Source organism: Colius striatus, unplaced genomic scaffold, assembly GCF_028858725.1.
Source record: "Colius striatus isolate bColStr4 unplaced genomic scaffold, bColStr4.1.hap1 scaffold_195, whole genome shotgun sequence".
Lineage (NCBI taxonomy): Eukaryota > Metazoa > Chordata > Aves > Coliiformes > Coliidae > Colius > Colius striatus.
Window position 1 is genome coordinate 1 of NW_026908485.1, and position 26837 is coordinate 26837.

Consider the following 26837-nt stretch of genomic DNA (forward strand, 5'->3'; position numbering starts at 1 on the left):
GTTAATTTATTACCAAGCAGAACAGAAGAAGGGTAATGAGAAATAAACCCTAAAACACTTGCCCTCACCCTTCCTTTCTTGCCAGGTCTCTGCCTCCACCGTGTAGGGCTGCAGGGGGATGGGAATGGGGGTTGTGGTCAGTTGATCACACCTTTTGTCTCTTGCTCTTTCCTCTCAGGGGGAGGACTCCTCACACTTTCCCTGCTCCAGAGTGGGGTCCCTCCCATGGGAGACAGTCCTCCACAATCCTCTCCAAGGTGGATGCTTCTTATGTGATCCTTACAGGGTCACAAGTCCTGACAACAAACCTGCTCCAGCATGGGCTCCTTTCTCCACAGGTTCTGCCAGGAGCCTTTTCATGGGGTCACAGCCTCCTTTAGGCAACACCTGCTCTGGTGTGGGGTCCTCTGTGAGCTGCAGGTGGATCTCAGCTCCTCCATGGGCTGCACCACATGCCTGCAGAGGAACCTCTGCTCTGGTGCCTGCAGCACTTCTCCTCCTTTCTCCTACATTCTCACTCCTGCTACAGTTGACTCCTTTTTATTCCCTTTCTTCCATGTTAATCCCCACAGTGTTCCCACCATTGCTGCTGGAGCTCAGCTTTGGCCAGAGGTGAGTCTGTGGTGGAGTCAGAACATTGACTCTGTCAGACATGGGAGAAGCTTCTGGCAGCTTCTCACTGAAACCACCCCTGTAGCACCCCCTGCTACCACAGCCTCGCCCTGCAGACACAACACAGCTGGAAAATGGAGCTGAGGTGAGTTAATGCCAGGTGGATAACAACACTTACAACATCACAAAGAAAAGGTTACAAAAAATCTCCATTTATTTTCACAACAGCTGGTACAGGTGGTTTGGGGATGGACTTGAGCCTCCTTTTGACTTGGGGTTTCCTTCGCAGTTACTGTGCAAATAGCTGAAGTAGAGGTGGGGAAATGCTGTCACTTGGTTTCCTTTATTATCATATGAAAATAGCCAAAAATTCTCCCCTGGAAATTAAAGCAGCTACATTATACCTGCTGCAGAATTTGATTGCAAGAGGATTACTATTTCCTTGGCAAATAGTTGAGGTGCACTCTGGACATTGCTCAGTGCCTGCATATCCATAAGCATTGGTCTCTGCTCAGGCCAGAATCATAAAAGGTTAAAAGAGGGGCTATTTAAATGCCTAATTTCCACTGCTGGGAGTAGCAGTTGGTGCCCAAATAGCTTAACAGTGTGTATCTTTGTGCATAGACCTGTGTCACTGGAGCCAGCAGGAGAGGCACTGAGGAGCGTGACATAGCTCAAACAATTCAGTACACGCTTGGTGGGAGGTGCTAAAAAGGAGCTTCCTCTTGCAGGTGGCTTGAACAAGGGGAGAAATGGAATGTGAGGTGGTTTAGCAGTAAAAATGCTGGAAAAGAATCAAAGGGAGGGGAAACAAATACTCATAAAGCATCTTGTAAAGTTTCCATCCGATGCTTTGAGACCTGTGTCAAAGTCTCCACCTAATGTAACAGAAGGAACCCGTGTCCAGTTATCACTAGGAGGATGCTGTCTGTTTTCTTACAATGCATCGTTTATTTAAATACTCAGTCACTTCTCCACTTGTTGTACTGCTCTTTTATGACTTTTTGGACGTTGCTGCTCCAACAGCTCCCATACAAGCCGACGTGTCGCAGATCCCCGGCGTTCCCTGCGCCCCGATAGTGCCGGGGCTGCCAGGATCCCCAGGGAGCCCCGGTTCACCCTGAGCCCCATCACGACCGTTTTTAGTAATTCCAGGTACACCAGGGGGTCCTAAACATGGAGGGGAAAAAAGATGACATGAATTCAATCTAGCCTGAATGGGTGCACCTTGGATTTCTCAGGGTAGCATTGCTGGGATTCCCTCAGCTGTTTCGTATCGCGCTTTGGGTGCTGAATGCAGCTGCTTTGACTTTTGCTGGCCACCCTGGGACTGGATTCCAGCTCAGGACTGCCTCAACTTTGTGGATGACCCCCATGGATAAGAGTTATTTTACATTGTCCCTGAATAGTTTGCTCAAGGGAGGTCCTGAGTGTGGGAACTCACAATTATCCATCCCTCTCTCCTTGCCACCAGCCTGCTGCCTTCAGCTGCCTCAACTCCATCCACCTCCTGGAGTCTAGATGTAATCAAGATTCTGAGGAAGGGAAGGGGACTAGAGGTAAGGATAATACAGAACAGTTCCTTAATATTATAGATAAGAGCTTTCTAATTGCAATTGCTCATGATAAAATACAGAGTTTGTTTGTTGGCCAATAGACTTTCTGCTTGGGGTGGACTGGAGCTAGTTCTTTTCCTTTCTTTCCTCCTTTAGATAAGACAAATAATTCCCAAACCAGCAGTTTCTGTAACAGCAAGCTGCTGCAGCTTCCCAGAGACTGTGCAATAGGATTCTGTCCCCCTGAGGTGCTCTATACACCTGCATTTCTGTCTTGATGATAGACAGAGGGTGCTTGATTCTTTACATTCATGTAAGTGGTGAATTGCATCTGTTGTTGATCTCTTTAGGTTTCCCTTCTAGGACAAATGCTCTCAATATCTAATATGCAAAGCACAGCCTCTATGGGCATGCTTTGGCAAGGAAAATATTCATGGATTAATGCATTTACCTAAGACAACTGGGTATACATATTGTGCTTTTATGTAATTGTATGGATGCAGAGCCTGCTTTTGGTGCCTGTAGCTTATTCATGGCACAGATGTAATCCCAATCAGAAAAGCTCCTTTAAGAGGTGAGAAAAAGAGGATGTTGTTCTGAGTTTCTAATAGATATTAATTTGCAAAAGTTAATCTTTGAATCTTTTGATAAAGGATTCAAGACCTCAGGAACTGGGATCATAGGCAGGTGCCAGAGCAATAACAGCACTGTCACTCAGAATCCTGCTGGGAAGTTATATTTGTTTCTGGTAAAATTAAATATTATCTCTAGTTTTTCTTGCTTGATCCAGAAACATCAACTGAAGTCCAGGCTCCAGCATTCTTTAAGCAGAGCATCACTAAGACACTTGTCCATCAGGACACAGGCAGCAGGCATGATCCTTTAGCCTTCAGCTGGAGTCAGAGCCTCCCCACCTTTGACTGAACTGATACAGTACTCCCTTAACCAGTTAGGTCCAGCATATGAAGCACCACTGAAAAACACCCCCTTCTGGCAGCATCAGCCACGTGGGTGTAGTTAAGAAGGATTCTGACTTGCTGATCTATAAAAGCTCCTGATCTGTCACAGCCATTAGCAGAGGAAACCAAGAACAAGTGCAGAGCCTGTGTGTCCCAGCAGCCTTTTCTCAAAGCCAGTTGCCAGAGCATTGCAGAGTGGTGTGAAGAGGGGCTGTGCTAATGAAGTTCTGCTGTACTACCAGCAAAACAGCTCTACTGTCACCATTAGTAGGACAAACTGATTATTATGTACTGCCAATGATATGCAGAGCTGTCCCTCTTAAAGCCTTTCTTTCAGTCCTGAGTTATTAAACTGTTTGCACAGCCTTACCTTGAAGTCCTTGATCACCATCAGGCCCATCAATACCTTGACCGACAGGTCCTTTATCTCCCTTTTCACCAGTGTCACCTTTAATCATAAAGAGACAAATTCAACAATGAGTTGGGTACTGCAGCTGGACCCAGGGACAGGGGAAAGACTAAGAGAACCTCAGAATCCTCAGGACATCACATTGCTTACACTGCACCCCTAAAGATGCAGAACTGCCCTCTGGAACAGCAGCTCCTGCCCAAGGCCTGATCTTTTGATCGTCTCCTCCCCCACTGCTGAAATGAGTTGGCAATTTATTTTCAGAGGGCACAACATTGAAGCAGGTTGGTTTAAGTCTCACCTCTGGGACCAGGATCACCAAGGTCTCCTGTTGGCCCTCTGTAGCCAGGGGGACCACGAGGCCCAGGATGCCCGATGCTTCCCGGGGCTCCAGGAGGACCTGGGGGTCCAGCTGGGCCGGGCCGACCCGTCATTCCTGGAGACAAGGGCTTCCTCAGGTTAGCAGCCAGCTGTGCAATCTGATCTGAAAAGGACAATTAACAACTGCATGTCCACCATCTTCCCTCTTGGAGTGGCTGTTTGTTTGTCATCAGTGCCATCAGTGTCCCTAGTTGAGTGAGCAGCTGAACATGGAGAGCTGCAGGCACGGGCAGATCCTCATCACCTTGTCACTCCTACGCACTTGCTGCTTCTGGGAGAAGGAAACATTGGATCTGTCCCCCCAGCTCATCTCTGGCTTTAAAAAAATGTTTTAACATCTCCAGAGGGAGATTCTGGTCAGAGATGTGCAGGTTTTAAAGCCAGGGATAGCTCCTCTTTCCAAACCACTTCAAAGGAATATTCTAGATAGTGGAATCATTAAAGTGAGTTTTGTGAAAGGAGCTTTCAGAGTTTCCCTTCATCCCCAATGGCAAATGTAACCTCTGAATGCAGAGCAGGGGCTGCAAAGACAGATGTTTTGCTCTGGAGGGGAGAGGAGGTGGGAGCTGAAGTTTAGGGGGACAGAGTGACACGAGCCATTGTGATACTTGTGTCAAAGCTGCTTCCAGCACATGTTGCATGTTGCCGTGATGAATCATTTCAAAATACCAAGTGTAGAGAAATGAAAGACATCCCAGACACCAAGGTGACCTCCTCAATCATTCCCTTATGTTAAAGGTCAACATCTGTTTTTCTTATTAGGACAGAAACCCAACAAGTGTCATGTTCAGGATCTATTAACCTTCAGCTAAGTATGATAATCCAAGTCATGTTTCTGTCAATAATACTCACCATTTATCATCTCCCCACAGAGTTCTCTTATGTGTTGCTCGCTGGCCTCTTTGCCCTGCAAGGAACAGGTCCTTAAACCACGTTATCAACAGTTACCCCCAACAGAAGCTTTAGGACTCAAAACACACTTCCAGCAGCTCACTGAGGAGCGCAGGGTCCCACATGAAGAGGAATGGGGTTCTTCCCCCTCTTCAAAAGATGCCAGCTTCAGTTCAGAAGCTCTGTTCTACTGATGGTAGAGATTCATTTTACTGTTAGGCCCCAATAAGCCTGGAGTTTCTTTGGCCTTTCTTGAATGATGAAACCCAAGCTCTGGACCAAGCCCGAGGTCTAACTTTTGAAGTGGTGAGTAGGAGTTGTGTTTTTAAATGAACAACTTCTAAATCAGTTTTGTAACAAGAACAGTGACCTACAGCCCGTTCCAAAGGACACAGATCACTGTTTGTTATTGTCAGAGGAGTCCTCCAAGGCACCCACTCTGGGACACTTGACCTCTGAAGCCTGCAGGCTGTTTTTGCAGTGATAAACCCTTGATGCAAGGCTGTTAGCCCTGTCAGGACCTGCACAGTCACCTGCTTTGGCCTGCTCAAAGGCAGGGCTTCATATTTTGAATATTTATCCAAAATCCACCACCCCTTCAGTCCCCTCAGAGCCCTGTAACCGTGCCCAGCAGCAGCTGACACTCACCGGAGGCCCCGGTTTCCCCGTGATGCCAGGGATACCTCGTTCCCCCTGATGGCCCATGGGCCCTGGATGCCCTGGGATCCCTGCTACTCCAGCTGTCCCATTGGGTCCTTGGGCACCTTTGGGACCGAGTTCTCCTCTTTTTCCTGGCTGTAATGAAGAAGAAAATACTCAAGACTTTAAAGACGTGGTCCGTTCTTTTCTCAGGGTTAGTTAAAGGCCCTGGGGAGGCTGCACCTCGAGTGCTGCGGTCAGTGATGGGCCCCTCACTGCCAGAGGGACACTGAGGGGCTGGACAGTGTCAAAAAAAGGGCAATGAAGCTGGGGAAGGGTCTGGAGAATGAGTCTGGTGGGAAACAGCTGAGGACACTGGGGTTGTTCAGCCTGGAGAAGAGAAGGCTGAGGGGAGACAGGAGCACTCTGCAGCTCCCTGACAGGAGGCTGCAGGGAGCTGGGGGTCAGGCTCTGCTCCTCAGTAGCAAGTGACAGGACGAGAGGAAACAGCCTCAAGTTGCCCCAGGGGAGGCTGAGGCTGGAGCTGAGGCAGAGCTGTTTCCCTGAGAGGGGTGTCAGCCCCTGTGCCAGGCTGCCCAGGGAGCTGGGGCAGTGCCCAGCCCTGGAGGGATCCCAAAGCCGTGGGGCTGAGGTGCTGAGGGCTGTGGGTCAGTGCTGGGCTGGGCAGGGTGAGGGCAGGGGTTGAACTTGGTGATCTTAAAGGTCTTTTCAAACCAAAATGGTTCTGTGAGTCTGACTCCAGGTTTCCCTAACTGACGTGGCTGACAGGGCACTTGCTGCACAAGGGTTATCAATCACATCTGAATATTCTGAATGCCAGGAAAAAATGTCATTGTCATAGATTTTATAGTACAACCATGAGGAAAACATGCTTCTAGGAGATGATGCCAGAGCATTGTTCATGGAGATAAATCATCAAAAGACATGATAAGCACATTTCACTCCCAAACCTTTCAGGGCATGAGCCTGCAGTGCCTGACACATACCTCTCCTTTTTGGCCAGGGGGACCAAAGGGACCCTGTTAACAAGAAAAAGCAAATAAGAAAGAACAATCCATTCAGGAAATGCACATCTAACCCCAAATCTCCCAAGCTCCAGGAAGCCACGAGGACACAGACACAACCCCTAATGGGCTTCTCTAGAAAAGGGGTCAGGAATGAGAACAGGATGCTGGAGCTCAGCTTCAGCCCTGGCACAATAGGGAGAGGACTCTGATGCTGAGACTTGCCCTGGGTACTGGCAACCTGGCTGCTGCTGGGCCCTTAGACACATCTGTTATTTGAGGAGTCAATTCTACTGAATATAAGGACACTTACCAGTTCTCCTTTGTCCCCTGGGAGGCCATCTGCTCCAGCAATGCCCTGAAAGTGAGATGCCAGAATTAACATTGCACCTGTTTGTGCACAAGGATTATCTACAATAGGCTCACTCAGACTTGGATAGTCCCATCTCCTAAGGGAGGTGAGGCCACTTAGCAACTTCTACAGCTGCTCCAGCAAGAGCAAGTTGTGTCTTCCCAAAGCTGAACTCTACAGTAGCTGACAATGGCACTCGTGTTGCAAAGCAGCTTGCACAAGGACCAGGTGCCCTTTGCAACAAGCTGGTCCTTGCATGAAAGGCTGAATTCACACAGACCTCTGACAGCCTTGACGGGGCAGCTATGAAACACATCCACAGGCTGGCACCGGAATTCCTCCTACAGAGGATCTCAATTCCAGGTCCTACAGGCTCTGGGTCTCACAGGAAAGGTGGATTTGTGATGCTCATGTTCAGTGTAACTGTGTCCTCTGCAGAAAGAGTTGTCTGCAGAACAGCTTCATCCAACCCCTGAACAGAAACGATCCCTCACTTGGTGACAGCCATCCCTCTCCACTCCTGGGGACTGTAATGTAAGAGTGGCTGAAGCTCTGGTGACATTAATTTTACTGGCCACGACAAGGAGCATCAATTTGCTGATCCTCCCATCAAGCCAAGAGCAGATGGAGCATCACTGGGGGCAACAGGAACCACCCCCAGCCATGCTCCCCCTGCCCAACGCTCTGCAGCAGAGAAGGTTTATTACCTAGCAATTAGAGCAGGTAATGAGCATTGTTACAGTGACTCTGTGGCTCTAGAGAGCAAGTTATTTCAAGACAAATGGAGATTAGGTTGGTCTTTCCCTTAGCAACAAAACAGAGACCACACTGACACCAGTAAACAAAACCAGCACTGGTTTTCTGCAAAGACACAGGCGTGTGTTAATGACAGTCACTTAGCTGATGAGAACTGGCTCAAAAGCTCATTGCTGAGATTAATTCAACTATAGCAGTTAAGCAGCAAAAAGGAAAAGATTAAATGAGTGAGGCAAGCTTTGAGACTAGGATGAATCCTCTCCATCAGGCACTTGAGGCTCAGCGAAGAGCTGCACCTCGAAACTGGACTGGGGAGGAACACGACGTGAGGAGCAAGTACACGGCTGCCTCGTGGCTACCAGACACAAAGCAAGAGCCTGGCAGTTGTGTCACAGCATTGTCATGCATCTCCATTACAGCAGACTACATCTTTTTAAGCAACCCAGGAAAAAAGGGGACCAAAGAGGATTTAGTTGGTGCCTGCTCCTGAGTATTTTCATTTGAGGGAGGAAAAGCAGTTTGTGCTGTGAAAGGCTGTGCCTGAGGTATGCTTGAAATGCCTCTGCTGACTACAGCATGAAAGTTATCACTTACCTGGTTACCTTTGGGACCAGGAACACCAGTAGGACCCTGGGAATAAATAGAAGAGAGAAAGGAAATGAGCTCCAACTGTTTTCTTCCTGCAAATTCCTGGTGTGGTCAGACTCAGCAAGGGGCTGGGAATTAGTCTCCCAACTGCCAAGTAGGAGGGTCCAAATCTCCTTCATATTACTTAGAAATAAGAGACCTGAAGCATCCTTGCTAGCTTTGTAGTACTCTCTGCAGTAACCAGTTTGTGTGGTAGGGCAGTTTCTCAGACCTCTTGCCATGTCATTTCATAACCAAACCAGCAAGTTCACAAACTCAAGGGCAAGGTGCAGGATGAGACTGGTGGGTGACTGATCTCTGCCTTTCACACCTGAAGATGTGAGAAGGAGGTTGAATTTATGCACAGTATGAAATGGATAAGGACAAAGGCAAAAAGTCAGGGGGTTTTCTCCAGGCTTTATCAGATTGTCACTTTTCCTGGGGATTTGCTTGGGTGCTCCTGACTGAGTCACAGAACAACAGTCACAGCAATAAAATACATTTAGTTGATGAACTGATTACCAACTTGAGAAATCCTTCCAACTTTATCTACCTGGATTCCACATGAGGCATTTTCAGCCCTGTTAATGACTTCAGCTCCATACAACTGAGCCAACAAGGACGTCAGGAAAACCTTGGATTTCTCATTCTATTGCAAAATCTACATGGGAAATTCAAGCATTTCACCCTTGAGAGAGGATTTCTACAGCACATTCATCAAGCTGGCATCTGCAAATGGATGTTGTTTTAATAACTAGATCTGGCAATGGCTCAGCAGAACAGGAACTTTGAAGAGAACAATCACATCTAACAAGGGCAGGTCACTTCGCTCAAGTCAAGCACTGAGTTAAAAGAGAGGAGGGGATTTCTATTAAATAAGAAATAATCCTCAGCAAAACAGACTATGGAGTGTGGAAAGGCAAGAATGGCTGCAGCTATTTATAACTCCCAGTTTATGTTTGCTGATGGCAAATCATTTAGATTTATACCTCTAACTTCACACAGTCTCAGGGCTTCATGAAAGTTTATGGCAATAGCACCCAGCTTATTCACCAAAGATCATGTCCCTTAAAGAAAAGCTTAGTCCAAAACATTTGGATTCAAAACTGTAAATTACACCAGGAGTAATTCCTAGCAGCAGCAGCAAGTGACAGGCCTTTGGGACATCAGCTCCATGTCCCCACATCTGTGTCACCCTATCAGTTACACATTTTTTGGCCAAGCTTCAACTGGTGTATGGAGCTGAGAGACAGACGTTGCTCCAGGTGGCTGCTGGCATCCAGAATCCTCAGGAATTTCATCATAATCAAAATCCTTAGGAAAAAGTATTTGCTCATTGCTACCTCAGTCAGCAATAGCAGCCAAATCCTTCCCCTGCCCACCAGCCCACCCCAACAACGTGGCTTATACATCACCTCAATGCTGATTTGGATCTTATAGTCAAATGCACTAAACCTCTTCCATTTTCTGAGGCCAGCACTTAGAGCTGTGCTCCTTTCTAACCACAGTCAGGTCAAGGGGTGTGAAAAGCCTATCAGTACCTGTTAGCTCAGGCTCACAGGAATGGTTTTATTTTTCCAAAGGGAAGCACAGAGTCACAGCTGATGTCTCGAGGGTGTGATGGCAGCCGGGACACTGTAATTGAATGGATCCTGTACTCACACTCTCTTTGCCCATGTTAGGACCTGCAGGCTGGGCTGGCAGCAAAGCAAACCCAGGGCAGTGTCTGCCAAGCTCTTTGTCTTTGCCATCACCCACCATGGCAAAGGCTGTTTGTTTAAGCTAAAGACATAGTGTGAGGTTTTAGAGTCCTCCCAGCCCAGATCTTGTGCCCAGTGGTACAGTTGGCAGTGCTGATGGCTGGGAGGAGACCTGTGGTGGGCACATGTGGCTGTCTCCAGCCTCAGTGGCACTGGCTGGGCAGATGGAAGTTCCTCTGTACCAGTTGCATACCTGGAGGTGGAAAGTCTCCAGCTTTATCTAAACCTGCTACAAGGAGCTTTCCTGGACAAAGCTATTAATGAGCTGGAGTGTAAAGAAACAATCAACAATTAAATCTCAGAGTAACTACACTTCAGAGCCAGAAATAACACCTACTTTTTTTTTGTCTGGCTTTAAGTGTAATATTCTCCCTCTCTCTGGACACCAGGCTGCTCTGCCCAAGGGCCCCTTCCCCTCTGGATGTATGTTTTCACTGCAGTGAAGCCCTGAATGCAGTCAGAACCCTGCAGCTCCACAATAACTCTCCTGTTCCACACTCCCAGGCTCACAGTCCCCTAAAGAGGCTTTTTGAAACCTGCCTGGAGCCAGCACAGAAGGGCCATTGTGAAACCCTCATGGTGCTGCTGTGATTGCTTACACAGAAACTTCACCTTAAAGCTGGAGTCCAGGGAGGCAGTGAACACACTGCCACTGTTCTCCTGCACACCCCTAACAAAGGCTGTTCACTTTGCCCTGTTGGCTTCTTTTAAATGAGAATGACTTCATTTAAACAAAAAGCCACCTTGACTGTGAGGTGTGAGGCCCAGGTGTGTTGCTGTTCAGAAAGAAAATCACTGAGAAATCTGTAACTGAAACCAATCCAGAAAAACCTACTCATGCATCTGAGTAGCAAAAAGCATCAGCCAGCTCTCCTGTGCTGACAGGGAGCAAGGCTTTGGAGAAACCAGCACAGAGAGCAGGGGAAAAAACCCAAACAATCCTCCATTCTGGCTAGGATAGGATCCAAAAGTCTCTTTTAAATAATCCACCCAGTCTAAAGCAGTGGAAGTTCCTGAACTGAGAGAAGAGCAGAGCAGAAGAGCCAGGAGGTGCTGCTGCCTGCTGGAGCCTCTGCCTTGGGCACGCAGCAGCCTCAGAGGATGGACAGGGCCACTCCACATACCACCTTCTACCAAGCCTGCTTGTGTTTGCTAGGGTGGCACCAGACACACCATGTCTGAGGACCCTGTTATGCTCTAATTGCACATCTCCCTAGCAGGAATTAATTGCAGATGTCTCCTTACCCTGTCACCCAACTCTCCACGGATTCCAGTTGGGCCGGGAAGGCCGGGTTCACCGCTGGCACCTTTGGCACCCTGTTAGCAAAACAGAGACAAAGAGCTACAGCTCACAGTGCATTACCCTGCAGCTTACAGGGCAGTCTACACACCTTGACATCTCCAAAGTTCACCAGTCTCTGTAACATGTACAAAGAGGTCCTTTGTGTTAGCTCTGCTCTCCTTCCCACCTCAGGGACCACTTGCACTGGTTGGTTCAGCTCCTGCAGCTCCTGCTTGTTTCCCAGCCCAGGTCAGCCACTCTGCCTCATGCCCCAGGCCTGGGGCTTTCCCTAACACAATCCCATCTGCCCAAGTGATGCTCCTGGAAGGCAGCACCATACACTGGCTTTCAGCCACGTTCACTGGGGAGTGGAGTGGTTGTGGACACTTGCCCTTGAGAAGCGGGGAAGAAATACAAGAGTCTCCAGGGAAGAAGGGAGGAGGAGTTCCCTGAAGACATACAGGCAAACAAATACTAAATATAAAGTATTCTTATGGTGCTCTTTCAGCTGTACTGTGTTGAGGTGTCAAACTGGTTCTGGCAAGCAGAAAGACATCTCTCCCTGTCACTTGTTGCTGTTGTGCAGTTGTCTTGTAGAAAACAGTGGCCTGGCAAAACACAGTGCACATCACATCACCCTGTCAGCATACTGACCTGGAAACCTCTGACACCAGGGGCTCCTATTGGGCCTTGAAGACCAAGTGGTCCCTGAAAAGAGAAAAGCAAGCTTTGGTAAGGAGAGACTCCAGAGCCAGGCAAGTCATTGTGTAATAAATTGGCTCACTCCTAACAGAGAAAGGGTCTGCAGTTCTGCCCTGCAGCACACTCTGCACACTGGCACAGCTGGTGAGCCACTGAGAAGTGGTGTTTGGTCTTTCCTGAGCTTTGCTAATATTAACAGAATGCTTATTTGTATATATTAATGCTTGAGAACAAATCATGCAGGGAAGATCAACAGCAAAAAGTGATACAGCATAGGACAATACACATGAAAGGGGATCTGCTACAGCAATATTGTGCTTTTAATTGATCCAGTTCTGCAAGAAGCTGCTGTAGAACATGTGCTGCACACACTTGGGAATGAAAAATGGCAATTGCATCTATCTGCTTGGATGTACTTGTTAGCAGCAGGGTCTGCTGCTGCTAGTGCAGATGCTTTGCAGAGCAGAACAACAGGCAGAACACAAAAGGTACCATTAAGAGTCTCTGTTGCTTTCTACTGATAAAAACCACATCTATGATAAAAATTCTGGGTGAAAAAACCCCAGCTCTGAGTCATTTAGGCATCAAAATCTGGTTTTGTAGTGTCTTTTGGAAATAGATGCCTCAGGTAAACTCATGTCACAAGGTGGGACTTCAGCTTTGTCTCCTTCCACAGTCATCTCAGGGACACAAATGAACTTCAAACCCTCTGCCCTGGGCAGGGGATGGGTCAGCACAGTCTGTGTGTGCCCAAGAACCCATCTGTCTGCTGGATTGCAGTGCAGCTGTGCCCTGTGTTAAAATCCCATCTGGAGTTGTTCCTGAAGTAATTTATCCCTCATTGTTAGCCCTACAAATTCTCCCTGGTAGCTGAACATCCACCTGCCTCTCATCATTTTTTTTCTGGCCCTGAACAGGAAGAAATCCTCATGTGATATGTGACTCAGTGTTTGATCTAAACCAGTCACCCTTGTCCCTGCCTGGTTCTCCAGCTCAGCCAGTCCCTAACCTGGTGCAGAAACCAGGCTCTGCCCAGAGGAAGGAGGCAATCTGCTGAAATCAAACAGCAGTATCTTCAGAAGGCTGTTTTTGTGGTTTCTGTTTTCCAGTCTGTTTTTTCCTTGTCATTCATTGAGGAGCTTTGAGATCTCTAAAGCCAGAGCTCTAGGAAAGCCCCATTGAGCTGCATCCAAAGGGACTTTGCTGTGCTGGTGCCTTTAACAGTGGAACCCAACAGGCACCAGATGGGAAGAAATCTTTGGAATGCTGTGCTAAATAAAGTCAAAGCTCGACTCCCCTTGGCTTTTGGCTGTAATAACAGGACACCTTTAGTGGGGACAGCTATTTTGATGAAAAATTGCAGGCCTGAAAGCAAACATTAGTAATTCAGTTTATTTCTAAGGCTGATTCCTCTCTCCTTGGAAGTTTCAGCTGCTCACAAACGATAAATCATCATCCAGTTCAATTTCTTCCAAGTGGCACATACCAGAAATCATGTTAGATTTGCTGTAGGCTTCTGGATTTCAAAATGAGATTAAGAGGGGAAGGAGAGGAGAGGAGAGGAGAGGAGAGGAGAGGAGAGGAGAGGAGAGGAGAGGAGAGGAGAGGAGAGGAGAGGAGAGGAGAGGAGAGGAGAGGAGAGGAGAGGAGAGGAGAGGAGAGGAGAGGAGAGGAGAGGAGAGGAGAGGAGAGGAGAGGAGAGAAGAGAAGAGAAGAGAAGAGAAGAGAAGAGAAGAGAAGAGAAGAGAAGAGAAGAGAAGAGAAGAGAAGAGAAGAGAAGAGAAGAGAAGAGAAGAGAAGAGAAGAGAAGAGAAGAGAAGAGAAGAGAAGAGAAGAGAAGAGAAGAGAAGAGAAGAGCCCAACAAAACCACTGGAAGGTCAGGTCCAACCACAATGGTGGCAGCAGCTGGGGAGTGACAAAATAAAAGGTCTCCCAGCATTTTTAGTAGTGTCAACAAAATCAGGTTTTATCACCCTGATATCCTTTATTATCATCTCTGCTGTGCAGCAGGAGCACTATAAGTAGCCATGCAGTTATTTTCAGGTTTGGATTGCAGCTCCAATTTATCTCCTAGCCTCTGAGAAGACACAGGGAATGCAATGCAAGCAGAAGATGCTCCACTGACAACATCAGTGGTTTCTAATCCACAGGTTTCATGAAGCTGTCAGTTGACAAAGTGAGAACTGCTTGAGCTGTGTATGGGAGTCTGTTTCCTAAGGGCTCACCTCTGCAAGCTCAGCAAGATCCTGCTGCTATAATACTGAGTAGGAGAAGGAAATGTATGATCAAAGTCCTCACCTGATAACTGGTGTGGTGTGGGACCATATGGTTGTGAAAGGGAAAAGTGAAAGGGAAGAGATTGCCAACTTCCTAATGCATTATAGCCCCTGCCATTCACCATGACAAGGTGGAGAATTCCCAGGCTTGCTGTTGTATGGCTGAAGGTTTTGCAGTTAACTTCTACTGCTCCAAGGAAAGCAACAGAAGAAGGGCAAGGATTTCATGATTCCTGTGCTGGTGACAATGTGCACTGCAATAGCTCAATGGGAGTTTTGCTTCATTAATGACTTGCTTTCAGCACAAGCTGAACTATATTTTTACTGTCTAATGAGGGAATTGCTGACTGTCCAGTCTCTCCTGTCTGACTGTAGCAGCTCCACAAACCTCTTGAACAATTTGAGCAGAGAGTGAGAACAGGATCTGACCCAGTCTGGGGAGTAATTCCTGTGCTGCCAAAACTCCCCAGAGACAATACCAAGAGAGAATGTGGCCTTTTACTTTAGCCAGAGAGTAATCCCCATGTACTGAACTCTATTTGGATATCTATTTGATTTACAGGCAGCATTGTACTTACAGTTGCTCCTCTGGGTCCTGGCAGACCTCTCTCCCCAGGAACACCCACATCGCCCTGGCAACGACACCGGAGTCAGCTGTGCCACGTAGGAGCCACAAACCCATCCTTCCCAACCCACTGCAGAGCCAGAAAGTATATCTGGATCTCAGGTTGTTTCGATCCCAAATTCCCTGCCCTGCTGCTCCATCCAGCAGCTCACACCACCTGCCTTGGTGGGCTTTGACTTCTGCCACAGGCTCTGAGGAGCCCATCCAGGCAGCCCCACGCATCCCAGGGCAGCCTGGGAGCCCTCACCACCATGGGCTTCCATGCATGGCACAGCAGCCACCACCTTACAGAAAGCTCTGTTTGTGCAGGGCAGCAGCATGCAACTCCAGCTTCACTGCAAAGCCAGAGCTCAAGAGGAATGGAGGTGATGAGGATACGTACAGGGATGCCTGGCTCTCCAGAGGGTCCTGCCTCTCCCATCTCCCCAGGACTGCCCTACAGAGGAGAGAGCAAACACTCAGTCAGGACACAGCTTCAGAGAGTCTTTTCTGTCCAACCCAGAGTAGCAAACAGAGCAGAGTCAAAACCTGGATCAGGAAATAAAACCAGCTTCAAACTGTTGCAGTTTTATGACCAAGAGGACAAACCCCTCAACAGGAGAGATGTGAAGGAGAGGAGAGCTGCACATCATCCTGCCCTGGGAGGAGGGAGGGCTCCAGCCCCAGGGCAGTGCTGCCACATCCCCCCCAGGGCTGAAGGGCAGCAGTGAGACAGGGATGCTCTTTGGGAGCTGCTGCTCAAGACAGCCCATTGCATTCATTTCTGCACCACCTTGCTGCAGGGAGAAACCTTCCTGCAGTGTGCTGTGGGAGCTCTGGCAATGGTAAGGAAGGGGAACTGAGAAAGGGAAGGACAGACACCCCAGGGTTTCCAGGACAGCTTTGTGCTGCTCTGCTCTGCTCTGCCTGAGGCTGAGATTTCTCTCCCAGGTAGGTACAAATCTAAAGCTCTGTGGAAGCTTTTCTCCTGAGATGGGGGAAAAGCCTGCCAAAGGCAAGAGGAGCAAATCCTGCTGCTGGTTGCAGATGCTCAGCCTTTGGGTTCCCTCCTGGGGCTTGGAAAGAAGGGTGAATCTTTCCTTCTTTCTGAGGTTTCCTAAACCACTGCTGACTGTCTCTGCTGTGTCTCCCTGAAACAGACAGAGCTGGCATTGTCCTTTCAGGGTAAGTCCTCCCAGGGTTTTCTTGTGGACACCAACCCCCAAAAGCTGAGAAGCCTTGCTGTGACAAGCTTAGTACCTTTTGCACCAGAACCCATCATTAAAGAGATTCACTTACTGGTTCACCCTTTGAGCCTTTAATACCTGCTCTTCCAGGCAGGCCCTGAAAAGCAATATTAAAGCAATGTTAGAAAAAGCACAGTTATTAGATCTGATATTCTGGTCTGATTTGATATACAGGAAGCAATGTCTGCTTGAAGGAATGGAAGATTTACATTTCTGCAGCTTTCACCATGAAAATTATGGCTTCAATTTCCCTCTTGTTGACTGCACTAACAGCTCCATGTACACTAATCCTTGACAATTAGAGCAAAGAGGAGGAATATACAAATAAAAACCAGCAGCAGCCACATTTTGCACAGCAGAAACCTCTCTCAAGGGTGTTCAAAAGATTCTGTAAGACAGGAAGAATGAAATACTTGCTTTAAATAGTTGGAAGACTGGAGAGATGAAACATTTTGCCAACAGACATAAGTAAGCCAGGAACAGAGCTCAGGCTGTTGTTAAATTATGATCATTTGTATCCCACATCTTACCTCCCTGCATAAGGGATGGAGATCATTGGGATGGGAATCAGAAATTCCCTCTCAAGGTCAAATGTCAAGCAGAGCCAGAGTGGCTGACAGCCAGGGTGTTACGGTATTTGGTGCTACTTCAGAGGTTTTCTGACCTGTCTTGTCCCCTCTCTGCCTGGTGGGAAAAGTACATTTCCTCTTGGCTTAAGAGGGGCTCCCTGTGAGCTGATGCACAAGCTGGCCCAGGAAAGATCTCTGCACACAGGCACCCAAAGGTGACAGGTCCTGCTGCCATACTCACGGGCAGTCCGTTGGGTCCCTTCTCTCCAGGAGCACCCACGCGAGCTGCATCACCCTGTGGACATTGAGAGGTTAGGAGGGACCATCCACTGCTGTAAAACAGTCTGACACAGGCAGGAGACACATGCTTAAAGAGGCATTTGTCACCTTCTTCCTTCCCACACATGCAGGACTAAGAACCTGCTGTGCCTACAAGAGGCTCCAGGTACTCTCCCAGCCCCTTGGAAGCTCCCAGCACTGGAGCACACAGTCTGTGTTCCTACCAGATCCCCATCCAAAAACCAGGCAGCTAGTACCTGAGAGCACCTTGCAGCAATTGAAATAAACAGATGTCTGTCAACAGCTCTGAGAGGACACCTCTGAAGGCTTAGAGTCAGCCAACAGGAACCACTGAGCAGAGGGACACGGCTGAGTTTAGATCATATGTGTATGGCTCATATGAGCATCTTCCTTTGGGGCATTTCCTTGGGATTAATGAATAGCAGCAACTTCACTTTTCTTCAGTAGTTACACTACCAGAAAATGTTTTAGAAGCAAAAGCTTTCCAGCTATGCTGTTTCTTGAGAAGCATCAGTAGCTTTGCAACACACATGGGACGGGTGCAGGGATCTTCCCTGCAGTGTTTAAGTAGGACTTTACAAACCTTCTCACCATCGAGTCCAGGAGCTCCATCCCTCCCATCCTTGCCAGGCATGCCCTGCAACCACACACAACGCAGGTTAGGCTTCTAAGGAGACTCTGTGCTTTGCAAAACACATTCACATCAAAGAAGCTTTTGGCAATGGGTCCAGCTCCAGTTGTACTGGGAGATTTTTCATTAAGAGCAGTACAACTAGGGTCTAGTCCAACTGGGATTAAACTGGAGGTGACAGAGACCTGCAGAGCAGAATTGTGACAGCAAAGACTGTACAATGCAAGTTATTTACTAGCATGTTTTATCATCTGCAAGCATGACAACAGTGAGACTTGCATCCTATCCAATTGACTTACAGGTTCTCCTATGAGTCCACGAGCCCCTGGGTTTCCTTTTGGTCCAGGTCTGCCCTAGAAATCAACAATAAATCCTGCATTATCCAGGACATGACCCTTAAGAGCAATAAGTCAACAAAGGTAACAAACCTTGTAGGGACATTTCATTCAGTTTGTGCTGGCTCCTACCCTGTTCACATGGGTCTGGCACCACTTCTAGGACACCCCAGGAAACGGGCCCAATGCTGGCTGCAGCATGTGGGAAAGCTCTTGATGGTTTCAAGGGATGGAGATGTAAGATCTGATCCCTGTGCTCTAGGCTGTAAGCAGCATGTAGGCACCTTATTACTTAAGCATCTTTAATCAGACTTGAACATCTAATTTTTGAAAGGAATGCCTTCATCCCTTTCAAAGAAACCAAGGGAGACAAGCCACGATAAACCCACGAAACAGACTCCTTTGGATGTCATGCCCAAAATTTGAGCAGAAGGGGTGTTTTACTGCACTTACAGTGTCACCTTTGGGCCCCCTGAATCCTTGAGGTCCTTTGTTTCCTTGGTCTCCCTACAACAGAGGGGGAAAAGCCATTAAGCATCTTCATCATGTCATGACACAGACTCATGTTTCGAGGGTTTAGATGCTGAGGGTTTCTGTGCTGTTTGCTGGCCTTAGCAGAGGTGTGAGTGAGCTCCTTCCCCCAGGAGCTTGGCTCTGCTTTCTCAGTTATGCCCCATAATTCCTGACACACAGATGAATGGCAGCAGGGATTTTGCCAACAATCCCTCAGGGCAGAGACCATTTTCCCTTTCATTTAATGAGGAGTTATTTTTTCATCCAGAAACAGGAGGAAAACTTTGTTTGTTTTCTAGATCCTGCTTGGCTTCATTAAATGTTTGGTGGGCAATCTGCACTTTGTTTTCTTCTAGTTTGGATGAACTTCTATAAAGGGAAAGAGGAGGAGAGAGGTCCTCAGAGAGTGGTCATGCCTCAGGGTCAGTGCAGGTTGTGGTGTGCTGGCTGGTGTGGGGAGGGGAAGGTGTGTGTTATAAAGCAGATGCCACATTATCCATGCCAAGGACAGACTGAGTGGCAGGCTCTTAGGTCACAATGCTGTAGATGCAGCTCTGGTCTCATATTTAGACACAGTGAGGAGGGCATGGGGGTCTGCCCACAGGCAAGTGTGCAGGTTCAGCCTTCTACACTTCACCTTACAGCTCTGCAAAAGCATGGGCATTGCATCTTCAAAACACAACTATTTCTGCTTGTAGCAGAAGTCCTTGTGAGTTGTGGGCACTTGGAGATAAATCAGGTTGAAAATTCAGGATGGAGCTTACTGATTCTTCCCAAGAACACCACAGATGCCCCTCAAGTGCTTGCCCATAGCTCAGGGAAGAACAGAGAGTAATGAAAATGTGATGAACTTATTCTGGCATGGAGAAAGGACCATGAGATCTGGGTCTGGTGAAATAACAGTGCTTTAAGTGGAGGGAAAAAAAGCAAAGGGGATAATGTGATGGAGATGGTCAGCACAGTCCCCTTGGTCACTGGCAGCAAAGGGTTTAGGCTCTGGTTGTGGGAGGCAGGGCCACTGAGATGCTGAGAAGATACATACAGCTTTCCCTGGAGGTCCTGGGATTCCAGGTGGCCCTCGGAAACCAATGTCACCCTGCAGAGAATAACACATGAGGGTGAAGTAACAGTCTCCCTGCCTTATACCCCAATCTAAGAAAACACCAAAGTCCTGGAAAGACACCTCGTGTTTCTTGACTGCTTGTGATAAAACCTTGCTAAAGACTTCCCTCTCAACAGGCAGCTTTTCACTCTGAATGTCCCCACCATTATCTCTGCAACACACTGATATCATTCATGGCTTCTCTACCTTGACAACGCACTTGTTGCTAACTCAGTGCATCAAATTCAAAAGCACTCAGCCTGGGACCTTGGCAAAACTCCAAAGCCACAATGAGCTGGAGATTGACCCTGTTCCCATTGAGGAGACTTTGCCCACCAGTGGTTCTTTGGCTTTTTTCTTGTAAAGAGACGGAACAGAACTCATGAGTTAAATACTCATGAGTTAAATACTCATGAAAGGGTTCTCAGTTTCTTGCAAGACTCTTCAGCAGTCTCAGTCTTGCAGGGACAACACTTTCACCTTCTGGTCTGAAGGCTTAACCAGGGCTGGGCCTGACCCTGTCCCTGCAGACTCCTCCTGCCTTTGGAAGGTTGTTCTGCTGAGGGGGTGCAGGAAGGAGGCTGCACTTTTTATCTTTTCAAGTTCCCAGTGGTCTTCAGTAAGGAAAAATTGCACCTGGGCCTCCCATGAGATAAATTGGTGGTGGAGGGGGGAAGAAAATAATTAGGGGAAGGTTTTTCTTACTCTGTCACCAGCTGGACCCATCGGCCCAGGGAGGCCTCGTAGTCCTCTTGGGCCCTGGTTAAGAGAATGAACCAGTTAACTCCCAGTCATAACCATAAAATGGCACAACAGTACGATGTAGCAATGCATCAGCACAGAAAACATTAAGAAACAATGAAGAGTGGCCAAAAGCTCGGCCTTCTGATGCACACACAAGACATCTTCCCCTTTGGTGACAGCCTCTGAGGAGGTGACATCGTAGAGACACCCCATGCAGATGTGTTCAGAGTGCCCACTCTCTCCAGCCCACCTCCCAGGCTGTTGAGGCAGCCCAGAGCTCAGCCTCAGATCCACCCAAAAGGTGTCCAGGGCTCTACTGGGGCAGCTCTCCTTTGGATGTCTCATTTGAGGTGAGGTGCCAAAAGCAGGACCTGAACTAAAGCTCAGTGAAACCGCCACGATGTGTTTTGTCATCAGCATCAATTTGCACATCAGTTCCTCTGCAGAGGCCAGGGCTGTTTGGGTAATGCAGGATGATGGCTGATGGCACCACTGAGTTTCACAGTGAAAAAGGTGATGGGAAGAGCTGTGGGGTGTAGGTGTTACCTGGAGGCCAACGCTGCCTGGAATGCCAGGAGGACCAGGAGGGCCAGGGCTGCCCTAGGAGAAAAAAGCTAATTAGACAAGAGATGAGACAGCACAAGTCTGCCATGGATTTGGAACTTGCTTCTACATTACAGGTGATTTCTTCTATGTGTATATTTCTTCTACAATCAGTCAGGAATTTACCCACATCATAAATGCAGGGCTTTTTCCTGAGCTGACATCCCTGCATGTGAAATGAGAGGAGTTAGCTTAGTGAACTGATCTTAACATTATGATTAGTGAGAAGATGAATTTGCTTGAGGTATTAGCACGTGGCTCTACATGCAGAGTGAGGGAAGGCAATGCACTTCAGACATAGTGACTTCTCCTTGGTGCTCAGCCAGTCGCCTCATTTCTCCCTGTTCCAGCTGTTATGGTGCTTTTGAAGAGAAAAATCCTCCCCCATCCCCTTTAAATGGAAGTTTACCTTCTCTCCTTCTTTGCCTATTTCACCAGGTTCTCCTTTGTGACCAGTGTGTCCCTAGAAAGAAAAGCTCCAATGAGTCACATTCCAGTGCAGTCTGCTTTCAAACTTTACATTTTGTGAGGTAACTCTAAGACCTAAACACACACAACTCAACTCACTGGGGAAATAAGCTATCCATGTGCTGGAAGGGTGTCAGTGGAGGTCAGCTCTGGGCTTAGCCAGCCTGTGCTTAGGTGTCTGTGTCAGAACTGAGCTTCAGGAAATACCCAGATTTGGTTTTCAAGAGGGACTTGTAGTGAGACTGGGCTGCAGTCCTCCAGATGCAATTCTCAATTACAGGTCAGAGAGCAGAAGTCACTTCCCATCACTTATGAAAACGGGGCTTCTGGAAATGTCATTCTGCATCTTTAACCTCCCTTCTTAAGTCACCTTTAATGTCTGCATCATCAAGCTTGCAAAGGAATCCACATCCTCCTGAAATCTCTTCCATAACTCAGATTCAGTTGGCTTCTTGGCTCTCTGTTATTGTGGGAGAGACCCCCACTAATTTAACCATGGCAGATGTTATTCCTCACCATGCAAAAGGTCCTGTGCATCATCTGCATTGTCATTGGAGACCTTCACTGCTTTTCCCACTTCAGAAGTTATGAATTACAAGTTGTTACACCCTAAACATTGTGTATGGCTAATGATATTGATGACTCAGCTCAGAGATCAAGCAGATCTGCAGGTCAGTTCATGAGGGACTCAGGGGATCTTCCACCCATTGCCAACTTCTGCTCAAAAACACCCTGAGTAACTTATCACCTCAGCTCACTGCTGGAGTGTAACCTACTGCACAGAACTCATGTGAATCATAGATGGGACAGAGGAGGAGATGTTTAACTGCTGAGTGAGGTTTCCTGAGGGTTGTAATCTAGAATTTATGAACCAGAATCAAACAGCAAGCTGCCTGCTGCTACACTGAGTATAAAACAACAATTAAATTGTCTTTAATCACATAACTTACGTCTTGCTACTGCAAAATGTGCAGCTCTGTGTTTACAGGCTCTGTGAGCACAGCCTCAGAACTAGGGAGATTTTCACAGCTCTCTGAAGCCTGAAAAGGCACCAGATTGCTGTTGAGGCAGCCTTGAATGGCTGCTCTCTGCTTGCTCCTGCTCATCAGCTGTGCCTTGCAAGGCTTGTGTGGTGTTTTAATCTTTGTGCTCACTCTATGGGAAGGGTTAGATTTCATTTGTAGGAGTAAATGGCCACAGTTAAATCTAATAAAAGTTGCAATCCTGCAAGGGATGGAGCCACAAAGCAACACTCCTGTGAGTGCAGACAGGTTCTGGAGGGATGCAAAGCCTCTGGCTGAAAGTGAAGGAAGGGTTGAGTTCAGTGCCTGAGCAGCTATTGCAAAGAAAGCAGGATCAGGCCCCTCATCATCCTCTTGGCTCATATTTGGCTGCTTTCTGTTTCAGACTCACAATCCCAGGTGAATGCATGGGTGGTGTGGAGCCTGCAGGAGATGGGTACTCTGTATGAACAAGTTTCATCCCAGGGGTTTGTGCTGGTATTTACTGACAGAGACAGACCCTTGTATCTGCAGGTGGTATTTTCCTTACCTTGAAGCCTGGCATTCCTGGGGGACCTGGAGGACCTGGTGGGCACAGAGCTGGGCACTGCAAAGAACAGAGACATTCTTTGGTTTATCAAGTAGGTTTTGTTTACTAGGGAGAGGGGGAAAGGTCATGAGGTCATGGAGGTTCTGGTTCCAAATCCATTGAATCTCATCCATTCATAGTAACACATATTCACATCACTTCCTAATGACAGAAGGTTCTAAATAGGCTCTCAAGCCCCCCAGTAACCCACAAAATAATGATATATGAATGCTCTGCTTCACTTGGAGCATGGACTGGAAGAAATTCTGAAGGCTGACAGTGGTCCAGAGTCCAAAATGCTGGAGAAGCACAGCTCCCCAGTGAAGCCACACAGGTATCTTGTGAATCATTAGGAACATAGTTCAATCTATGCACTTATTCACCTCTATTGTTTTTCATTAGGCAGCTCACTTCATGGAAACAAGGACAAGCATTAGAGTTTATCAGAAGGGGACCTATACAAAATTAACTCAAATATCAGTGAGCAGCCACTTGCAGATGTCTTGGGATGGGTGAGCCCCTGGTGGGAACTCTGTGTTGATTGGGAACAAATCAAGGCATGCCTGGAAATGTGATGGGGCCTTCAAAGGTCGTGCTCTAAAAGCTTTAGGCAGGGAATGAGATTTTCTTCTGTAGCTTTTCCTTCTTTCTTTGAGGTTTTTTTTTTTCTCCTTCTTGTAAAACCTCAGGCAACACCTCTGCAGCAGAAATTTAATTTTCTAGTATATTCCACAGGGTAAGTGAAATGAAACTGGCAGAAATAGCATCATCTTTTCTATTAGGTTCCACGTGACTTGCCATAAGGCAGCCTGAGCTGCCTCGGAGCCTTTTTTTTGGGGCACGCCAATTAGGAAAGTAAAGATGCTGTCACAACAACAGCTGTGCAATCTGGAAATGTCACTTCCATCCTTCATGGACTTCACACTCCTTTCATTCCTTTGAAAGAATCAAGGCTTTCTCCTAAGGAAGGAAATCTAAACAAAGCATATGCCCAGAAGAAGCCGGTGCCACCGTCCGTGGAAATAAACTGCGGCGCACACACCCTTTTCTCTTTGCAGAGCAGGACTGGAAGCAGATGCATGAAAAGCTGTTGTCATTTACCAAATGCTGAAGTTGTTTCGTAAATGAAGAATGTGTGTGAACCCTGCATTTGGAGAAGCAAAGGAAAAAAACCCTCAGCACTAGCATTTCTGCCTCCTGGAAAGAACCCTTGGAGCCTTGTAGCAGAGTGTGACACTTGTGCATCCTGTGGCACGGTGGCTCAGAGCTGTGTCTGCAGCTGTCAAATGGTCTGAGAGCCAAGTGTGCCAAGGAAAAGGCACAGCCAGGATTCAACTAAGAAATGTTTTCATGCTACATAAAGAAAAACCTACCTGAAGGTCCCCACCAGCATCAGGAAGGGTGCCTGGAAGCCCCTGCAATTCATGAAATTGTGGTCAAGAGAAACATCAGGAGAAAGTACAATGTCAGGAAAATGCTCTTTGCAGACACAGCTCAGCTGGAGCAGGATGAGGCAGACACCCAGCCCCACTGTGTAAAATGCAGCCCATGAACCCAGAGAGTGAGCAGCACCAGTCCTCAAAGCAGCCATGTCAGAGGTGCAATCGTCTCCTGGAGATGCACAGATGAGCTTGGGCAAGAGCCCCGAGCCTTAGGTAATGAAGGCAGCAATCTGAGAAGAGCAGCAGTGCCTGAACTTCCTTCAGGCTGAGGAAGTTCCTTGGGAAAGACCTCCCTATGCTGCCAACCTTCCAGAGACACCACAGCCAACACAAACCAGAGACTTGCTGGTTTCAAGCCCCCTTTGCTGTCCCTACAAGGACACACCATAATCCAAACAACCATAGAAACTCTGAGAAAGCAGAAACCCATCTGCAATCTGTCTCTGCCATAAAGCCTGGATATCCTTGGCTTCCTCCATCCCCACAGCCCAACAAACAGGAGATAATCCACACACCAAAGTGCAGCCAGTGAGAAGTCACTGCTCTCCTTGGGGCACTGTGTTTATGGTCTGCTGAAACTTAGCCCAGAAAGGGAGTGCTCAGGGTAACGGCAGCAAGTGAAACATGCATGTTCCAGCAGCAAGAAGAACATTCTGGGCTTCACAAGGGAATTTTCTCACATTTATTTACAAGTCTCAACTTACAGGAGGTCCAGGTGGTCCAGGAGGCCCTGGGAATCCTGGCAGACCAAAAGGTCCCTAAAAACAGAGGGGAAAAATAGTGAGAATTCTCCTTCTAAGCCACATCAATGAAAATGCAAAGGGAGAGGAAGGGTGGCTACCAAATGCCATTGCATGTTTGTCAGTGTGGGACAAGATATCTCTAATGGGACTAAACTGCACCTTTCTTTCTGCAGAGGCTTCTATGGCTGCAAAGAGAACAGCAGAAGCAGATGGAAGTAGAGGTATTAGGAGAGAAAATATCTGTCTGCATTCACATTCCTGCTTCCACTGGCTCTGTGCCTCTCCAGTGGAGCTGTGAGCACCCAAAAATGATGGTGTGCTTCTGCAGAATGGGCTCCCTCACATCAGACCCATTCTGTGCTGTAGCTTCTTTTGAGGATGCTGAAAGTACATGTCAGCTGAAAACTGGCCTTTGCTCTCATGTCCTCACTCACAGCTGATAAAGGAAGATCTGGATGCAAGCAGTCACATGCCTGTGACACTGGGTTGGCATTGGGGTGACCCTACACAAGCTGAAATGGGGACTAGCTTTGCCCACAGGCATTTGTAGAGCTTGTGGTGTCTTGTGCATCACGTTTCCAGAATGGGGTAAGAAACCAGAAATTAACCTAATTCTTCTGAGGTTGCTGCATGTTCAGTGAATGAGGATGAAATGGGAAGAGAAACTCACAGGAGGACCCCGAAATCCATTTCCACCTGGGAGCCCACTGGGTCCTGGAGGTCCCTGTTGAAAGAGCAGAGTCTTACACCCAGAGCAACCTCACATAGCTGACAAAACCCAGGGCAAACACTCTGCACTGATTTGTCCAACCCCTCCAAGCAGCCCAGTCCTGCACTCACACAATCAGTTTCCCAACACACACCTTTCTTTTTGCTCCACCTTCCCATGGAGCACCCCCTTGTCAGTGTTTTGTGTTGCCAGCATCTGCCCTCTCTGACACAGGGCAGCTCTGAGATGCCTCAAGAACCCAACAAACAAAAACTGCCCCACAACTGGTTGCTTCCAGCAATTAGAAGACTGAATTGAAATCAGTGGGGTTAGGGTAAGCATAAAAACCCACAGGGCTGCTGACCTGCAGGACTCCCCTCTATCCACCACAGAAGAGGGATCCCAAGGCCTGGAGTGGGTTTGTACCATTCAGAGTAACCAATAAATCTAGTATAATACATTCAAACGTCCTTTGCTAAAGAGCTTCACTACTTACTGGAGGTCCTGGTAGTCCTTTGCCCTGGAATGAACATTGAAAGCAGGAAAAGGTCACATCAAAACTGAACGTACAGGAAGAAAAGCAAACCTCAGAAAATGCTGCTTAATTAGGAGGTTTTTTCTTTTTCAAAGTTTCCTTAGCACTGCCCTGTCCCCAGTTGGTGCAATTTGCAATCAGAGCAGAGCTGGAGTCTTGATGAACCCTTCTGGTGCCTGCAATCATTTGTATTCCCTTGACGGTGCTGTTACTGACGAGACTCTAAGTAAAGCCATGGATGGTGATGTGACAGTGGGACACAGGCTGGTACAAAGACAACATTCTGGTTTATCTACTTTTCCTTCTCTTTTCCTTTTGTTTCTTAGACATTATCTAATGTCTAAGAGTTTGGACAGCATTTGACCTGCTGGTCTTTATTCCAAGCTCGTTTGCTTTATGACATATCTCAGAGACTAAAACCAAGCCCTGTGTTACCAGGTCAGGTCACTCATATGTATTTAAACACTTCAAACA

General features: G+C 47.6%; 1 protein-coding gene across 1 annotated transcript; it reads right to left on the reverse strand.

Moving 5' to 3' along the window:
- Positions 1–1259: 1259 nt before the first annotated feature.
- On the reverse strand, positions 1260–25843 carry LOC104558179 (collagen alpha-3(IX) chain; the record flags this gene model as incomplete). The annotated part of the gene is made up of 25 exons (XM_062019817.1): positions 1260–1782; positions 3498–3575; positions 3838–4020; positions 4770–4824; positions 5457–5603; positions 6455–6487; positions 6786–6830; positions 8175–8210; positions 11213–11284; positions 11904–11957; positions 14807–14860; positions 15236–15289; positions 16132–16176; positions 16890–16943; positions 17532–17585; positions 17879–17932; positions 18368–18421; positions 19470–19523; positions 20235–20288; positions 20820–20873; positions 21286–21339; positions 22896–22952; positions 24308–24349; positions 25081–25134; positions 25790–25843. Coding segments are annotated over 25 exons (1671 nt in total), but the record flags the coding sequence as incomplete, so codon positions are not given.
- Between the last annotated feature and the right edge of the window lie 994 nt (positions 25844–26837).